Source organism: Mandrillus leucophaeus, unplaced genomic scaffold (genome assembly GCF_000951045.1).
Source record: "Mandrillus leucophaeus isolate KB7577 unplaced genomic scaffold, Mleu.le_1.0 Scaffold22, whole genome shotgun sequence".
NCBI classification, from domain to species: domain Eukaryota; kingdom Metazoa; phylum Chordata; class Mammalia; order Primates; family Cercopithecidae; genus Mandrillus; species Mandrillus leucophaeus.
The window spans coordinates 4,224,771-4,240,784 of NW_012102254.1; the positions used below are offsets into that span (position 1 = coordinate 4,224,771).

Consider the following 16,014-nt stretch of genomic DNA (forward strand, 5'->3'; position numbering starts at 1 on the left):
TTGTAATCCCAGCTACTTGGGAGGCTGAGACAGGAGAATCTCTTGACTCCAGGAGATGGAGGCTGCAGTGAGTTGAGATTGCACCACTGCATTCCAGGCTGGGCAACAGAGTGATACTCAGTCTTCAAACAAACAGATAAACAAACTAACCAAAAGGTTACCAGTTCTATCTATTACGATTTTCTGAGACTGAAAAAAAACATACACACACACACACAAATAGATGTTGAACACATAAACAGTCCTTCTGCATCTATTGAGATGAAGATGATCTCATGGTTTTCTTCCATTAAATGCAGATTACTTTAGTTTTTTTTTTCTTTTTTATGTTCAGCCATTCTTTTGTTAATAGAATAAACTGATAAGCCTTCATCCCAATCTGTTAGTTTTTTAAATACTCTGTGGGACTGAGTTAGCTAATTCGTTATTTAAAATTTTTGCATTTATGTTCGTAAGTAAAATAAACCTTTAATTCTTCCCTCCTGTACTGTCTCTAATTTTGACATCAAGGTAGTACTAATCTCATAAAATGACTCGGACAAGTTTTTTTTATCACTTTACACATTCTGAAGCAATTTATTTATGATATTCCACATTTGCCTGAACTCACTCACAAAACCATTCTTTCCCTTCTTTTGATACACTCAGTGTTAGAAAGTGACTCACCTTCCTGCCTTATTTCCTGCCTTATCAACATTTTTGTCATTTTTATTCTTCCCAGAGATGTGGGTAAGGGAGTAACCCTTGGTGGCCCCCTGGGCTTGTCTCTACAAAGTGACTTTTCCAGGCAGAGATGCTGCAGAAACAGACGGGTCTGGTTCGGCCTTTCTGACCTGCAGGGGAACCGCAGGACGCCCTAAGTGATTTAGGAAGAGGATCACACTTCGGCTGCCCCCTGAGGCTTTTGGGGCACTACCTTTACCTTTCTGAGTGTTCTGGAGCAAATCCCTGCCTTTCTGACCCTCAGTTTTGTCAGTTGTGCAAGATGTCTCCCCAAACTCAAAATTCTGTGGGGAGAAGGAGAACTATAGATCATGGTTACTGCTGGAGTTGGCTCATCTAGGCTCCCTCCCACCTCCCCTTCCCTGCAGAGGACCTGTCAGACCCGGCTGAAAGGGACAATTATGAGCTGCTCTGCCCAGACAATACTCGGAAGCCAGTGGACAAGTTCAAGGAGTGCCACCTGGCGCGGGTCCCTTCTCATGCCGTTGTGGCACGAAGTGTGAATGGCAAGGAGGACGCCATCTGGGAGCTTCTCCGCCAGTCACAGGTATCTTCACCCACAGTCCTCCCCACTTGCTTGGATTTGGGGGGTGGGGGGCAAGCTTCCTTACTTCCCTGACTTCTGCCACTGTAGAAGTCCTGTAGCCTTGCTGCAGGATAGCACACTAATGCATTGGGCTGCTTGCCCAGGCTGTACTCTGGACGGCAGAAGCAATGGAACTCCTCTGCCACACTGACTGACAGCATCTTATGATGGGAGCAGAAGCAGGGGGTGGTCGATGCAATCTTCTCAGGGCCCTAAGGTGCTTGAACCCCAGCAACTCTTCAAAGAATGAGCCATAGCTGCTGGGTCTCCGGGACGGCACGAGTCCCTCTGCAGGAGGGTCGCAACTGAGGTTCCTGCTCTCAGTTAGAATGTTCCCAAAGCTCCAGATACTCTTTTTTAACATCTTTTTTGTTTCCTCCATATTTACCATTGACACCATAATTCTATTTTTTCTTAATTAGGAGAAGTTTGGAAAGGACAAGTCGCCAGCGTTCCAGCTCTTTGGCTCCCCCAGAGGGCAGAAGGATCTGCTGTTCAAGGACTCCGCCATCGGGTTTTCGAGGGTCCCCCCGAGGATCGATTCTGGGCTGTACCTTGGCTCTGGCTATTTGACTGCCATCCAGAACTTGAAGAAAAGTGAGTGAGCCCAGAAGGGTCCTGACGGCCGCCTGGTGCGGTCTTCTACTTCCCAGCAGGTGGCCCTACTTTGTGGCGGTCACTGCTTTTCCCAGCCACTGTGGGGTCATCGTGGAGGTTTGATACAGGTGTGGGTGTCTTCTGTGAATGAGGCCAGGTGTCTCTAAGAGAATAGTCTGGCCACCCGATCAGTGCACACCAGGCTCCCCAGGCTTGGCAGAAAAATCAATTTGCCTCCTATTAAGTGAGAAACATGAACATGAACCAAGAGAGCCAGGACCCCTTCTGGATGAATCCGGAGGCCTGGTGGAACACCCCCACTTCCCAGGCCCAGGCCTTGAACTTAGTTGGGGACACCATGGTGGGGGAACTCAACTATGTCTCCTCCTCTGATGGGGGGCTGGGAGTGGGAGTCTGGGGGAACCCAGAGGCTGCACTGTAGTTATTGGTGGTGATTGCAGGTATTAGGGGAAGTCAGGGCTGGGCTCAAGGTCCCGTAGGCCATCTCTTGGGGCTGTCACTGGTCTCTGGGTCATGGAGCTTTTATACTTAGAGACAGACACAATAGGCACCTCCTGACACTAAAGATTAATGGATAGATTAGAATCCAGGGAACTTCTCCAAAGGAACAGAAACAGGAAACACAGGGAGCTCTGTGGGCCTGAAGAAGGGGCTTGGAGCTGAGAAGTGGAAGAGGAGAGGGCATAGGTCCACACGTCCACACACCTACTGTAGTTTCTGTCCCAGGGAGGGTCTGGGCAGGATCCTGGCTCTGGGGAGGTTGGACAACCTGGCAAGGTTCAGGTTGCCCGGCCAACCTGCGGTCTTCCCTCTGGCAGGTGAGGAGGAGGTGGCTGCCCGGCGTGCGCGGGTCGTGTGGTGTGCAGTGGGCCAGCAGGAGCTGGAAAAGTGTGACCAGTGGAGTGCCCTGAGCGAAGGCAATGTGAACTGTTCCTTGGCCTCCACTGCGGACGACTGCATCGCCCTGGTGCTGGTAGGGGTCTCCGTCCCAGGGGTGGGCGGCTGGCCCTGTGGAAGACCCAGGGCCTGAGCATCTGCTTAAAGTGAAGTCAGCAGTCAAAGAGGTCACAGGGGCCCGGATGAGGCAGGGACACCTGGAGAGGTGTGCTCAGGGGCATGCACCGTTTTAGGTTCAAAAAGCAGTTTACTGTGGGTTTCCCACTCCTCTGATTACAAGAACAACTCAGGATTATTGTAAGGAATTTGGAAAATATGGAAAGGTATGATGTTAAAACAACAACAAACCCCCCAAACCACCTGTGATCTCACACAGAGGGACAGACATGGTTAAAGTCTGGCTAATTCTCCATTCCCGTATTTCTCTGTGTGTCTACAGATACGCATGCAACAATAATGAAGTGTTTCAGTGATGTCGTTTTTAAGCCCTTTTCACTAAACAGCATATAATGGACATTCTTCCACATGAATGTTTACTCTTAGAAAACATTAATTTTTCTTTTTTTAAAAGAGAAAGATTCTTGATCTGTCACCCAGGCTGGAGGGCAGTGGTACTACCACAGCTCACTGCAGCCTGGAACTCTTGGGCTCAAGTGATCCTCCCATCTCAGCCTCCCAAGTAGCTGGAGCTACAGGCATACGCCACCATGCCTGCATTATTATTATTATTATCATTATTTTTGCAGCGACAGAGTCTTGCTTTGTTGTCCAGGCTCGTCTCGAACTCCTGGGCTCAAGCAGTCTTCCTGCTTCGGCCCCCCAATGTGCTGGGATTACAGGTGTGAGTCATACCACTCAGATGAAAACATTTTTTAAACATGCTTCCAGGGTATCTTTTATGTGAATACGGCTCAGTTTAGTCATGCTCCCATTCCTCTTTGTCCCTTACTTTGCTATTATCAATAACCCTGTGGTGAGCATTCTTGAGTAGAGATCTTTGTCCACATCTTTATTTTTAATATAGTTGTAAAAAATATTACTGGGCCAAAGAGGTCATTTCATACTCCTGATGAGTCCATGACCCTGTGTTGCAGTCTGGACTTGTTCATTCTGGTGGTGGGCCAATATGATGGCTTCAGCTTATGTGTTGGACAACTTCTGTGTAGCGCTTGGAGTGCAATGAGTTCAGATTAGATGAAGCCAGCTGTTCCCATCAGTGTCCTCAGTGAGTGAGACTGCTCCAGGAGGGTGTCCCCAAAGTGCCAGGGGGCACAGGAAAGGTTTTGCTCAGAGGACGGAGGATTAGTGCAAGCTGTGCCTGGTCTTTCCAGTTGAATTGATAGCCCAGAAAGCAGGCAGGGCTGCGAGAGAATTAGAGGTGCACATGGTGTTCCCTCTGGGTGCTCAGTTCGAACAATCCATCTCTTTCTGCTGTTCCACTGGTCACCTGACAGAAAACCATTCTCTCAGAGAGCTGTACAGACAGGCAGGATGAGATGCAGCCTCCCTGTGGTGCTGGAGATCTGCTCTGTCTTTGCAGAAAGGAGAAGCTGATGCCATGAGTTTGGATGGAGGATATGTGTACACTGCAGGCAAATGTGGTTTGGTGCCTGTCCTGGCAGAGAACTACAGTAAGTGGAGTTAGCATTCTCTGGTGTATTCCCTCTGGGTCATGGGAGTGGGGCAATGGGTAATCCCATTCGATGAATGCAGGTGAAACGTTATCATGGACAGATACATTCAAAAGAGAGAATCTGGGAAAGAAGAAGGGAAAGGGGCCATGTCATCCACAAAGGCCTATTGTGTTCAGAACTAACAAGGGACAGATTGGTTTTATCTTCTTAATTTTTCAGAAGATCTTAGTGAATGATAACATACAAACAGAAAAGTGCACATAAATGTACAACTCATTACACTTCACACACTATACAGTCCATGCACTCGGGCCCAGATCAAACACTGCGCAAGTTTCAGAAGCTCCCTGTGTCCTCCTGTCCCCCGCCCCCTTACTCCTACAAGGGAAGCCTCTCTCCTGACTTCTGAGGGTGCAGGTCTAAGTTTGTCTATGTTTTAAACTGCACGTTAAAGGAGTTGCACAGCATGTGTGTGTGTGTTTTTTTTGTCTGGTTTCTCTTGCTCATCTTTATGCATTTCATCCACCTAAGCGTGTAGTTGCAGACTGTTCAGTCTCGTCACTGTGTGAGTCTACTGTGATTATTCAGTCATTGGAGTGTGAATGGGCATTTGAGTAGTTTCCAGTTGGTGGCTGTTGTGAATAGTGCTACTGTGCATCTCTGTGCCATGTCTTTTGGTGAACATATAGACGCATTTCTCCTGCATAGAACTGCTGGGACGATCTCTTTGGACTTGATTCTGCATCATTGAGATTTAAAAGTTTGTGGCTTCTCACTACATCTGAATGGATAATGATGTCTTGCTTGTCTTTATTCTTTCAGAACCCCAACAAAGCAGTGACCCTGATCCTAACTGTGTGGATAGACCTGTGGAAGGTGAGTTGGCATTAGCCACTTTCAGGGTCAAGGATAAGTTTTGTTGCTGGAAGAGGAAGTGGTGGGAACTGTAAAAAACAGAAAGAATTGCAGCCCTAGAAGCTGTAGGGCTTCTAGGAGCCATAATTTTAAGGGTGCAAATAATTCACAGAGGAGTAGTTTCAATGAATGTTTATATTGACCTTCACACTTGGCAAAGAACATCCATATAGTCCCTCATTGTGTCCTGGTCATGGACTAGGGAGTGCTACTTCCCCGCTCATCGGGATGAGGAAACAGTGGCACCGACAGACCCCAAGTGCCCAGGATCTCACTCACAGCCACAGGTAATACTGTGGTAGATCCTGGTCTTGACCCAGGGTCCCTTGTGTCAAATCCAGTGCTCTCTGCACTACTCCCCCTGCCCACTAGAGCTGGTGCTTGCTCAGTTTCAGAAGAGACTTGCCCTTGGTGGGTGTCTGTCAGATGCATTCTCTCAGGAGGACAATGGCAACCATGTTGAGTTCAACCGGTACAGGACTGGTTCAGACTCACCTCAGGCCGGTCCCTGGAGAAATGCGCCCCTGCACCCACACAGCAGTTACTCGGCTGGATGTGGGTGCTCTTGCCTGATGCACACTGTGGTTGGTGATTTATGTACTGTTGGGGTCACTCTTGTTGTTTATAGTGTTTGTTGCTTTAGAAGCTACCACCGAGAGACGCGTTGCTGGTTTGTAACTCAGGGACATTGTGTGGCTGGTTGAAGACAGTCCCCTGTAATCACTAAAAGAATCAGCTTTTCTTACTGTTTTATTTCATAGCTCAAATCAATCTCGCCTTAACGTAAGGCAGCAGCTTATGCTTTCTCGGTCTACCTGAAAAGTCCAGTTCTTTGTGGGAATCATTGCCTGGTGATGCTTCGTGGCCTGTTTTGGCCTGGGCTGCAGACAGCTCCACTGGAATCCATATGCCGGGTCTCCTGGAGGTTAAGGCTTGTTTTTCTGTCATCTGTTATGCCAGGATATCTTGCAGTGGCGGTGGTTAGGAATTCAGACGCTGGCCTTACGTGGAACTCTCTGAAAGGCAAGAAGTCCTGCCACACCGCTGTGGACAGGACTGCAGGCTGGAACATCCCCATAGGCCTGCTCTTCAACCAGACGGGCTCCTGCAAATTTGGTAAGGAGTCCCAGAGGCGCGGTGGGTGGCCCCCCTGGGGGGTAGGCACATTGTGCTGTGGAACCTTAGCAAAGGGAGGGGAGGGATTTGCAGGCTGATAGTGGCCTGCAGGCCTCTTCCGACATAAGGAAATTCCCCCTGTGGCTGCCCCCTGGAGGTGTGGGTGCACTCGGGGTTTCCCTGCACAGCACTTCCCATGCCCCACTCACCCTACCCCAAGATTAAAGATTGGAATATCTGCCTATTTCACTGCACCCTAAGAATAAATGCAAGTTCCAAGATGTACAAATGCTTTTTAGCTCTTGGAGCTCCAGACCTAAATTCCTCTTAAACTCTGGCTTCTTAGCTTGGGGAAAAGTGTCTGCCTGCCTCATGAAAGGTGACTCCTGTTACTAAGCAAAACTGACTGCTTACTCTACACAGCAAAGGAGCCTGAATAAGACCTCAAGAGTCCGGCTCCACCTGCTTCTGGAGTTTTCTCTCCCCACCACACCCCGCACTCATCTTAGTCAGCATAAGCCATGCCCTGCCTGCTGCGGGCCCTGTGGTGTGGTGTGTAGCACATCCTCAATGAGACTCCCCTATTGTATGGGCGTCTCCTAGAGCAGGGGCTCCACTGCATGGACTTTGATCCTGGCTGGGGCAGGCTTTCACGTGGCTCTGCTCCTCACCAGCTCCACGGTAGCCTCTGAGCTATAGGGAAACTGCCAGGATGGGGTGGGAACCCCCAACTTTTCCCGAGGTTGACACATAGTGTGGTTCTTCCAGCAGCACGGGTTGTGGGAGTCTGATAATGGGTGACATTTGCTCAGTGGGGCAGAGCTTTCTTGTCACCTTTGTTTATTCTTTCTTGGGTTAAATCATACAATGAGTGAGTTCAGATCAGGTTCAGCTGCAAGGAACAGAAAACTCCTGAAATAGGAGAGGCTTAAACAAGACAGAAGTTAATTTCTGTGTCATGTAGTCCAGAGGTGGTTTGCCTAGGGCCGGTATTAAGACAATGTGGTGTCTGGAACCTGGGCTTTCATCATCGGGCTACTCTGCCATTTGTATGGCTTCTGTGCTCAAGGTTACCTCATGGCCTACATTGCATCTGTAAATCCAGTCCCTGCTTCTGCATTCCATGTGCAGGATGAAAAAAAGAGAAGAGAGGGCAAAAGGCATGTACCAATTGTCTTTCAAGGATGTTTCTAAGAAGCTGGCACCCAACTCTCCTGCTGACATTTCACTGGCCAGTAGCTACCCATATACCCATAAGAGCCCCAGGGAGTCTGATAAGTCTAGTCTTTATACCAAAGGGCCAGGTACCCAGATACAAAGCAGGGTTTCCATTACTGATTTTCCAAAACAAAATCAGATCCTGGACTAGGCAACTCACAGGCTCTGATGCACACGGCCACCATGGTCATGAGCTGAGTCCCCAGCAAGAGGCTGTGATGATGGGACCCTCCAGGCAGCCACAGCTGTCATCCCCAGACTTAGTTGGGAGTCCGTCAGTGCCTACAGTCTGAATGAAGCGTTTCTGCTGGGTCCTATGTTGGTGACAACATGTCGCTTTGTGATGGTGAGTGTGTTCTATCCAGACTGCTGTCTTGGGAAGTCTAATGAACGGAAACCAACCTGCATCAGCTGTTAGATAAAGGCTGCTTGTGTGGACTCAGGTTGGAAGAGCTGACTCCCTGTGTTCCTTCTCTCCAGATGAATACTTCAGTCAAAGCTGTGCCCCTGGGGCTGACCCGAGATCTAATCTCTGTGCTCTGTGTATTGGCAATGAGCAGGGTGAGAATAAGTGCGTGCCCAACAAAAGTGAGAGATACTACGGCTACACTGGGGCTTTCCGGTGAGTCTGTGACTGAGTCCATCAGGATGGGGCCTCATCTCATCCCTCAGCATGTCGGCATTGCAGTTCTAAGGGGCCAGATGTGACCTGTCACAGCAGAGTGGGGGCTCATGGGTGGCCCCAGTGAGGGCTGTCCACACCACACCCACTGCCCCGGAGAGTGGAGGCTGGCACCAGGGCTGTTTCACCTCAGCTCCACAGTGCTTCTCCCTGTGGCTTTGAGCCAAGATCAACAGCAGTAGCCTCAATAGCCTCGTCCTGAAAATCCAATGGGTAGAGTGTGGTGTCCTAAGTGCTTTCTACAGTTCCATTTGTGGGGGAGAATTCTCTTTCTCATCACCGCCCCCTCTCTTCTCACCTAGGTCACCATTATGTCGTAGGTTTCCCCTTTTCTCTGACTTTGGCCTTGGAAATGGCAAAGAGATAGCAGAATTGCAGTGTTATTCTCCAGTAACGAAGTGAAAAATAAGCCAAAAAACAAGTTTTCAGAATTCACAAATTATAACCACTTTGTGATTTGTAACCACACCCCACGTTTTACAGCGCCCTTTATCTGGGCGTTGCTTCTCAGGGGCACGATTTACCGGTGTGAAGGGCGCAGAGCGGATCTTCCCGGGTTCCTTTTCCTCCACTTGCCGAGAGTACATTTCACCACCAGATGGCGTCACGTGTCTGAGGGTGTCTTTGAACTTTTTAACATAAATTCAACCGCCTTGTTCCAGTGATGAAATGACATAAAAGTGGCTTTTGCTGTACTCTGAGTGGCTCATAAAAAACCCAAAACAAAAAAAACTTTTGTGAATGTATAAAAATATCTTTAAGGGACTAAGGATTTGCAAATGGAAATGTGATTCTACTCAGAAATGCTGAACACACGTCTCATAAGAGCCCAAAAGAATCTTGTGCTCCTCTTTTTTTTTCAGACCTGCAGCAAGGTATTAGTTCACTGGAAACACCCACATTTTAATATTCCTGTTTATACTGGAAGAAAATTCCTTGTCTTCTGTTTAAATTCTATCTAGAATCTAGATTGGGGAAATTTATAGCAAAATAATTAAACGCTGAAACCAGTGTCTTACCCCTTTATTTCTATGATCCTTATAATGCTGGTTCTTAATTTTTAACTTTCTGCTGACTCTGTACTATAGAAGATGATCTAGCCTCTCACACTGCCCCCGGCACCTCTTCCACCCCACAACCACAAACTTCAGCTCTTCAGCACCCAACATGCTAATGTCATATTCAGTACTTATGACTGTGTGAGCGTTATTCTCATGTTATATTTCCCTTATTGTATAAACTTTTGTTTATCTGGAGTTCATAGGTGTCTTTTCTTATCTGCTTAATTTTCTGCACTTGAAAAAAAAAAACAACACTACTTCATCCCAAAACTCTCTGCCAGTAATGTAAATCTTCTAACAACATGCACATACACACACACACGCACACGTACACACACACACACACAGTGGGTGCTATCGCAGTTTCATCATTTACTTGGAACTGCTGCTCCGGAATGTGTCCATCTTCCTACTGCAGTTTGGATTGGTTGCTCTGCAGGCCACCTGCACATCTGTGGTCCTGGGGGTCCTGTTGACCATTATTCTGGTGCTTCACTTTGTCTTCATGTTAGGTTGCCTGTTTCCTGGATTGTATATCTTTAGCTTTCTTGGTTTTGTAATGTCTTTTATGTAGGGTTTTAAAAGGAGGACAGGTACACCTGTGTTCAATCTGCCATTGTACACAGTAAATTCCTAGAAATAGTTGTCTTTTAGATGTGTACTTCTGTATTTCAGTTTTTGGAATGCATATTACAAATATTTATGAAAGCCCTACTAGTTTCTCTTCTGTAATTATGTGCATATTTTCTGGAACATTTTAGGTGCCTGGCTGAGAATGCTGGAGACGTTGCGTTTGTGAAAGATGTCACTGTCTTGCAGAACACTGATGGTAGGTGAAGGTGTTTCCTTTTCTCCTTCAGAGCAGAGTCTTTGGCATCACAACACATCTTAGTGTTCAGGTTTGCCTTTGGGAAGGTTTTATAACATTTTCCAGATTTTTGATTAAAAGAATTCCAAAATTCTTTATCTCAATAGACAACATGATAACATCTGTAGGTGTCATATGGATTTTGAAACCAAATTCATACACACACTCTCACACACACAGACACACATGCACATACAGTCACACACACACAGATACTAGCCATGCTCAGTAGCAAATGTCTCCCTGGCTTCATCTAGTCAACCACAGAAACACACCGTCTGCCCTCATGCATGAGATCAGGCATGCCTGTTGGAAACTGTGGATGATGCTGCAAAACTGGGTGAACATATGCAAATGAAGGCTCCCTTTATGAAAAAGGAAGTAGAGGCCTTCATTCATCCCCATGTGAGCCTTGGTCTGGAGACTCCTTGGGAGTTAGTGGGAACAAAATTACAGGTGGTTGCAGATGACGGAAGATAATCTTCCAGTCAATGTTTGAACAATCACTCTCTCTTCTGGTCCTCAGCCATTTGCTACCTTCCAATCTGTATCTGTCTCCTTAGCCCCACTTCAGCATTCCCACCCCCTAGTCTCAGCAGGTGACTTGCTATTTTGTTCCCTGAGAAAGAACTGCCTCCACTTTCGGCCTCCCTCCTTCAGCAATCACTGCAGTCACAGTCACTTCTCCCTTCTGCTTTTGCCCCTTCTAGAGTCTCTTGGGATGGAGATTAAAACCAGGCATGTAAATCTGAAAGTATTTCAGTATCAAATAGAGGAATCCAAGAGAATGAATAAAGTGCTTTCTTAAAGGGAGAGGGCAGAGAGACAAGCAGGAGCCTGAACAATGAGCCTGTATCTGCACAAAATAGACATGCATACAATTACATTTAGAATTTACAAGCCATTCACTAAAGTAATCTCCAGGGATCAGATTGACGTCAAATTTAATTTTAACTTTCTCTGGTACTTTGCAACTGTATTTTGTTAGAATTGACTATATATATTTGATAAATCTACAAAAGTTCCTTTCCTTTCTCTGGTTACACTAATAGCATTTGAATATGAAAGGGAAGAGACACCAATTTCTCCTTGAATGTAAACCATCTATTCTTTTTCTGCAACTCACTGAAAAATATGGCATAGGTGGAGGGTTTTCTTCTTTAAAAAAATAAGAACTCGTAACAGCTTTATTGAGGTAGAATTCATAGACTAAAAATATCCACCCATGCAAAGTGTACAATACAGTGATCTCCGGCACATTCACAGAGTTGTGCAGCCATCAACACAGTCCAACTCTAGAACGCTTGCATCATCCCATAAAGAAACCCCTGCGCATATTATCAGTCATTGCCCCATCCTTCTTCAGCACTGGGGACCATCAATCCACTTTCTGCCTCCATAGAATGGCCTATTCTGGACATTTCATATACATGGAGTAATATAATATATGGTGGGTTTTTTTTGAGATGAGGTCTTGCTGTGTTGCCCAGGCTGGTTGTGAACTGCTAGCTTCAAGTGATTCTCCCAGCTTGGCCTCCAAAGGGCTGGGATTACAGGCATGAGCCACTCTGCCCAGCCTATTACGTGGTCTTTTGTGACTGGCTTCTTTCACTTAGCATCGTCTTCAAGATTCATGCATGTTGCAGCATGTACCAGAACTTCACTCCCTTTTATTGCTGAATAACATTCCATTGCATGGACACAGCACTCATATTTGGTATATTTGAAGTTTGTACAGCTTGTGTAAGACAAAACTCATTTTCTCTTCCTCACATCACCACAACCCCAGTGTGTGCATTTGAGAGGTCAGTGGGATGGCCACACCCATCCAGAAGAGACTTGGTGGCTGAGCAGGGGAGCCGTGGATGATGCCACCTTCTTTTTCTCCCCAGGAAAGAACACTGAAGCATGGGCTAAGGATTTGAAGCTGAACGACTTTGAGCTGCTGTGCCTCGATGGCACGCGGAAGCCTGTGACTGAGGCTAGGAGCTGCCATCTCGCCACGGCCCCGAATCATGCCGTGGTGTCTCGGACAGATAAGGTGGAACGCCTGAAACAGGTGCTGTTCGACCAACAGGTATGGAGCACAGGGCTTCTAGTGCTTTCTTAGCTGTGTGGGCTCTTGTTTGGTGGGGAGATCACAGAGCTAGGTGCACCAGCCCACTCGAGCCTCTCTCGTCCCTCTGCTTGAAGCTCATGGTGACAGTATTGGCTTCATGCCGTGGGGTTGCCCGGAGTGTCAACAAGAACAACAGAGGCTTCTGACTCTGGGCTTTCTGGGACTCACTCGATTTCGGCTAAGTCTCTGTGCCCTGGCCTTGTTGCCCTCACTGCCTGGCTCAGAGACTGTCTTTTGCCCTCCTGTTGTTCTTCTGGCAAATTTGGGAACTGCTGAGCCTTCCTCCCACACTCCTTGGTATAGTGCTTTACTCAGGTGGTGTTTCCTGAACCTGGGCCGTCTGAACAATGCTCTAGGCCAGGCCCCTAAAACAGCAAACCCAAAATGTGCCCTATAGATTCAGGGCTACCTAAATGTGATTTGAAGAAAATCCCCAAATTTTCTTAAAATCTGGGATTTTATTAGAACTTCTATTTTTATCATATAACATCATGTCTCTATGTGTGCTTTTAAAGAAAACAACCCAGGAATAATAAGACTGGCCACCATAACCGGTCTTTATGGAGCCCTTACTGTGCATACACACTGGTGCTGGTGAGAGAGCTGCCATGACTGAGGGGTTTGGGTCTCAGTCTCCCCACATGGGAGCCTGGGACAGAGCAGGAACTGTGTGAGGGAGACAGGGTGACCGGCCTGCACACTGAGCTGGTTAGTGGCCGAGCCTGGGTTTTCCTAGCAGCCTGCCTCTCTAGAAGAGCTGCATATTAGAATGTCCTAAGCAATTGACTTGTGAGGGCAGATCTCAAAACCCCTCTGCTGTCACCTTGTCACCCATGAGAAGTCGTATGGGAAAAGGTCGCAGGTTAAGAAGGAAGGAAAGATGGCAGATAGTAGGAGGTAGGACCAGAAGTGGTGTGAGGCCTGGATGCTGCCCAGGGCGGGCCTGCCAGCAGGAGTGTGGGGTGGGGGAGGTGGAATGACCTAAGGAGGTGGAATGACTCCGGAACTCAGCTCTTTCTGTCCCATGGTTTTCTCAGGGCTGTTCTTGGGTGGGAGAAGTACCCCTTTGCCTCCTTTAACCCATGAATTCCTCTTTTCCTTAGCTACTCACTGTCTGCCCTTTTGTTGCAGGCTAAATTTGGGAAAAATGGATCTGACTGCCCGGGCACATTTTGCTTATTCCAGTCGAAAACCAAAAACCTTCTGTTCAATGACAACACTGAGTGTCTGGCCAGACTCCATGGCAAAACAACATATGAAAAATATTTGGGACCACAGTATGTCACAGCCATTACTAATCTGAAAAAGTGCTCAAGCTCCCGTAAGTAGACCCTAGTTAGCATCCCCGAGAAACCAGCACTGGTGAAGGTCAAGGTCTGAGGGCCAAACAGCATTCTAGGAACTAACACAGGTGTAAAAATTAAGGAAAGATAATATCTCTTTATAATTCAGGACATTCTAATCTCATTGATAAAAGAATTAGAGAATAAAATAGAGCAGTATGTAATATATTTTTATAAAGTTTATAGTACCGATAGTGACTGCTCTGTCATGAAGTCTTTGGAAAATGATAATCCATTTTATTCAGTAAAGTGAAAAGTGTATGTATACATATGCATTGAGAAGTGACAAAACTGGCCAGGTGTGACGGCTCACACCTGTCATCCCAGCACCTTGGGAAGCAGAGGTGGGACAGAGGTGGGAGGATGGTTTGAGCCCAGGAGTTTGAGACCAGCCTGGCCAACACAGGGAGACTTTGTCTCTACAAAAATAATTTTAAAAATTAGCCTGGTGTGGTGTCAAGCACCTGTAGTCCCAGCTACTTGAGAGGCTGAAATAGGAGGATTGCTTGAGCCCAGAAGGTTGAAGCTGCAATGAGCTATAATTGTACCACTGCACTACAGCCTAGGTGACACCGAGAGACCCTGCCTCAAAAAAAAAAAAACAAAAAACAAAAAACAAAACCTGATCTAGACAGTTACCACAGATGCCAACTATTGAGAAAACAAAATCTCAAAAAAATTCAAGTGTAGGAAAACATATCTTAACCAGGGAAATATATTGATACTAATTTAATCCCTTAAAAGATTTAGAAGACATCGCGGAGTATTGTAAGGCTCCCGGTTATAATGGTGGGATTTCAGTGTGCACAGCTGCCTGTGCACTGCAATCATCCAGGTTCCTATTCCTGGTCCCTCACCCAGAGTCAGAGGCATTGGGGATGCTGTTGGTCCAGGCATGGGAGCAGGGCCAGGAATGTCTTTATTGGTGGTTTTCAATGAGAGACAATTTTTCCCCTGAGGGAACATTTGGCAATGCTGAGAAGCACTTTTGATTCTTACAACGTAGAGGGTGCTGCTGGTACCAAATATATCATAGAGGCCAGGGATGCTACTAAACAAAGCACAGCCAGCCCCCTGCAACAAAGAGTTATTATCAGGCCCCAAATGTCAATAGTGCCAAGGTTGAGAAACCCTTTTCTGTATTGACCAACAACTCAGATCACTGTGATGCAGGTCATGACCGCCCTCTGAGAAATATGGCTACAGGGCTCTTCTTGTGAGCAGCCAGTTCAGGACTGCATAGACCACGTGCTTCTTGAGGGCAGGCCTATCTATTCATGCTGAGTCCCCAGCACTTAGCACAGCACAGTAGGTGCTCAGTAAGGATCTGTGAATAAATGAGTGACTCTGCAGATGAGCATGATGCATGATTGCAAACAGGTTCACATTCCAGGAGAAGCTAGAGGACCACCAATGTCTTGTGAACTTGAGAATGTGACAGTCAATTCAATTAGAGACAATTGCAGGGCGGTTGTGTCTCTCAGGCCAGAGCAGGGAAACACCGTGGCTGGTGAGGGCTAGACTCTGGCTCCCTTGAACACCGTAGTCACTAGGAGTAGGGGAACGGGAATATGAGTGTGGCAAGCACTGACTCACAGTGATGGAAGAAGGGCAGAGAAAACTCTTAGTATCCTCTTTGATTTATTGGTTTAAATAACTGGTTTATTGATTTTAAAAAAAGAAGAAATCAGTTTCTGAATCTCTTGCTCTGTTGTGTCCCACAGCCCTCCTGGAAGCCTGTGCGTTCCTCCAGAAGTAAAACCCGAGAAGATGGCCCAGCCTCCCCAAGGAAGCCTCAGCCATTCACTGCCTCCAGCCCTTCTCCCCGGGTGTGCTGGGGCCTTGGCCTCCCTGGCTGAGAGTGGGGATTGCCCATCCATCTGCTCACAATTCCCTGCTGTCATCTTAGCAAGAAATAAAATGAGAAATATTGTTGATATTCTCTCCTTATAAAGTGTCACTCATCTTTTCTAGAATTTTATACTGAAATCACATGCCTGACAAAATACCTGTACAGTTGGACCTTCCCTTCCAAGTTTTTCAGGTCCAGCCCCTCCTCTTTCTCGCAGTCTTGGGTATGATGCCCAAGGGTCTGGAATTTAAGGCCAAGCCAAGCACTGGTTTTCCCAAGGGGATCTGGTTGGTTATTCACATAGCTGTCTCAGTGCACGTGCGTGTGTGTGCCTGGGAGTGTGTGTGTGTGTGTGTGCCCAAGGCAGGGCAGGAAGAGCAGG

The 16,014-nt window shown here is 47.0% G+C and overlaps 1 protein-coding gene across 4 annotated transcripts in view; it reads left to right on the forward strand.

Moving 5' to 3' along the window:
• The window catches only part of LTF (lactotransferrin), a 29,074-nt gene extending 13,344 nt beyond the window's left edge, over positions 1 to 15,730 (forward strand). For 3 of the 4 annotated variants that reach the window (XM_011981060.1, XM_011981062.1, XM_011981063.1), the window contains 11 exons: positions 1,092 to 1,270; positions 1,732 to 1,906; positions 2,746 to 2,900; positions 4,365 to 4,455; positions 5,281 to 5,334; positions 6,334 to 6,489; positions 8,188 to 8,329; positions 10,212 to 10,279; positions 12,211 to 12,395; positions 13,569 to 13,758; positions 15,505 to 15,730. In XM_011981060.1, the coding sequence (XP_011836450.1) occupies positions 1,092 to 1,270; positions 1,732 to 1,906; positions 2,746 to 2,900; positions 4,365 to 4,455; positions 5,281 to 5,334; positions 6,334 to 6,489; positions 8,188 to 8,329; positions 10,212 to 10,279; positions 12,211 to 12,395; positions 13,569 to 13,758; positions 15,505 to 15,539 (1,430 nt within the window). In that variant the 3' untranslated portion in view covers positions 15,540 to 15,730. The remainder of the gene's footprint in view (positions 1 to 1,091; positions 1,271 to 1,731; positions 1,907 to 2,745; positions 2,901 to 4,364; positions 4,456 to 5,280; positions 5,335 to 6,333; positions 6,490 to 8,187; positions 8,330 to 10,211; positions 10,280 to 12,210; positions 12,396 to 13,568; positions 13,759 to 15,504) is intronic. The other variant, XM_011981061.1, reaches the window with a different exon arrangement.
• The last annotated feature ends 284 nt before the right edge of the window (positions 15,731 to 16,014 follow it).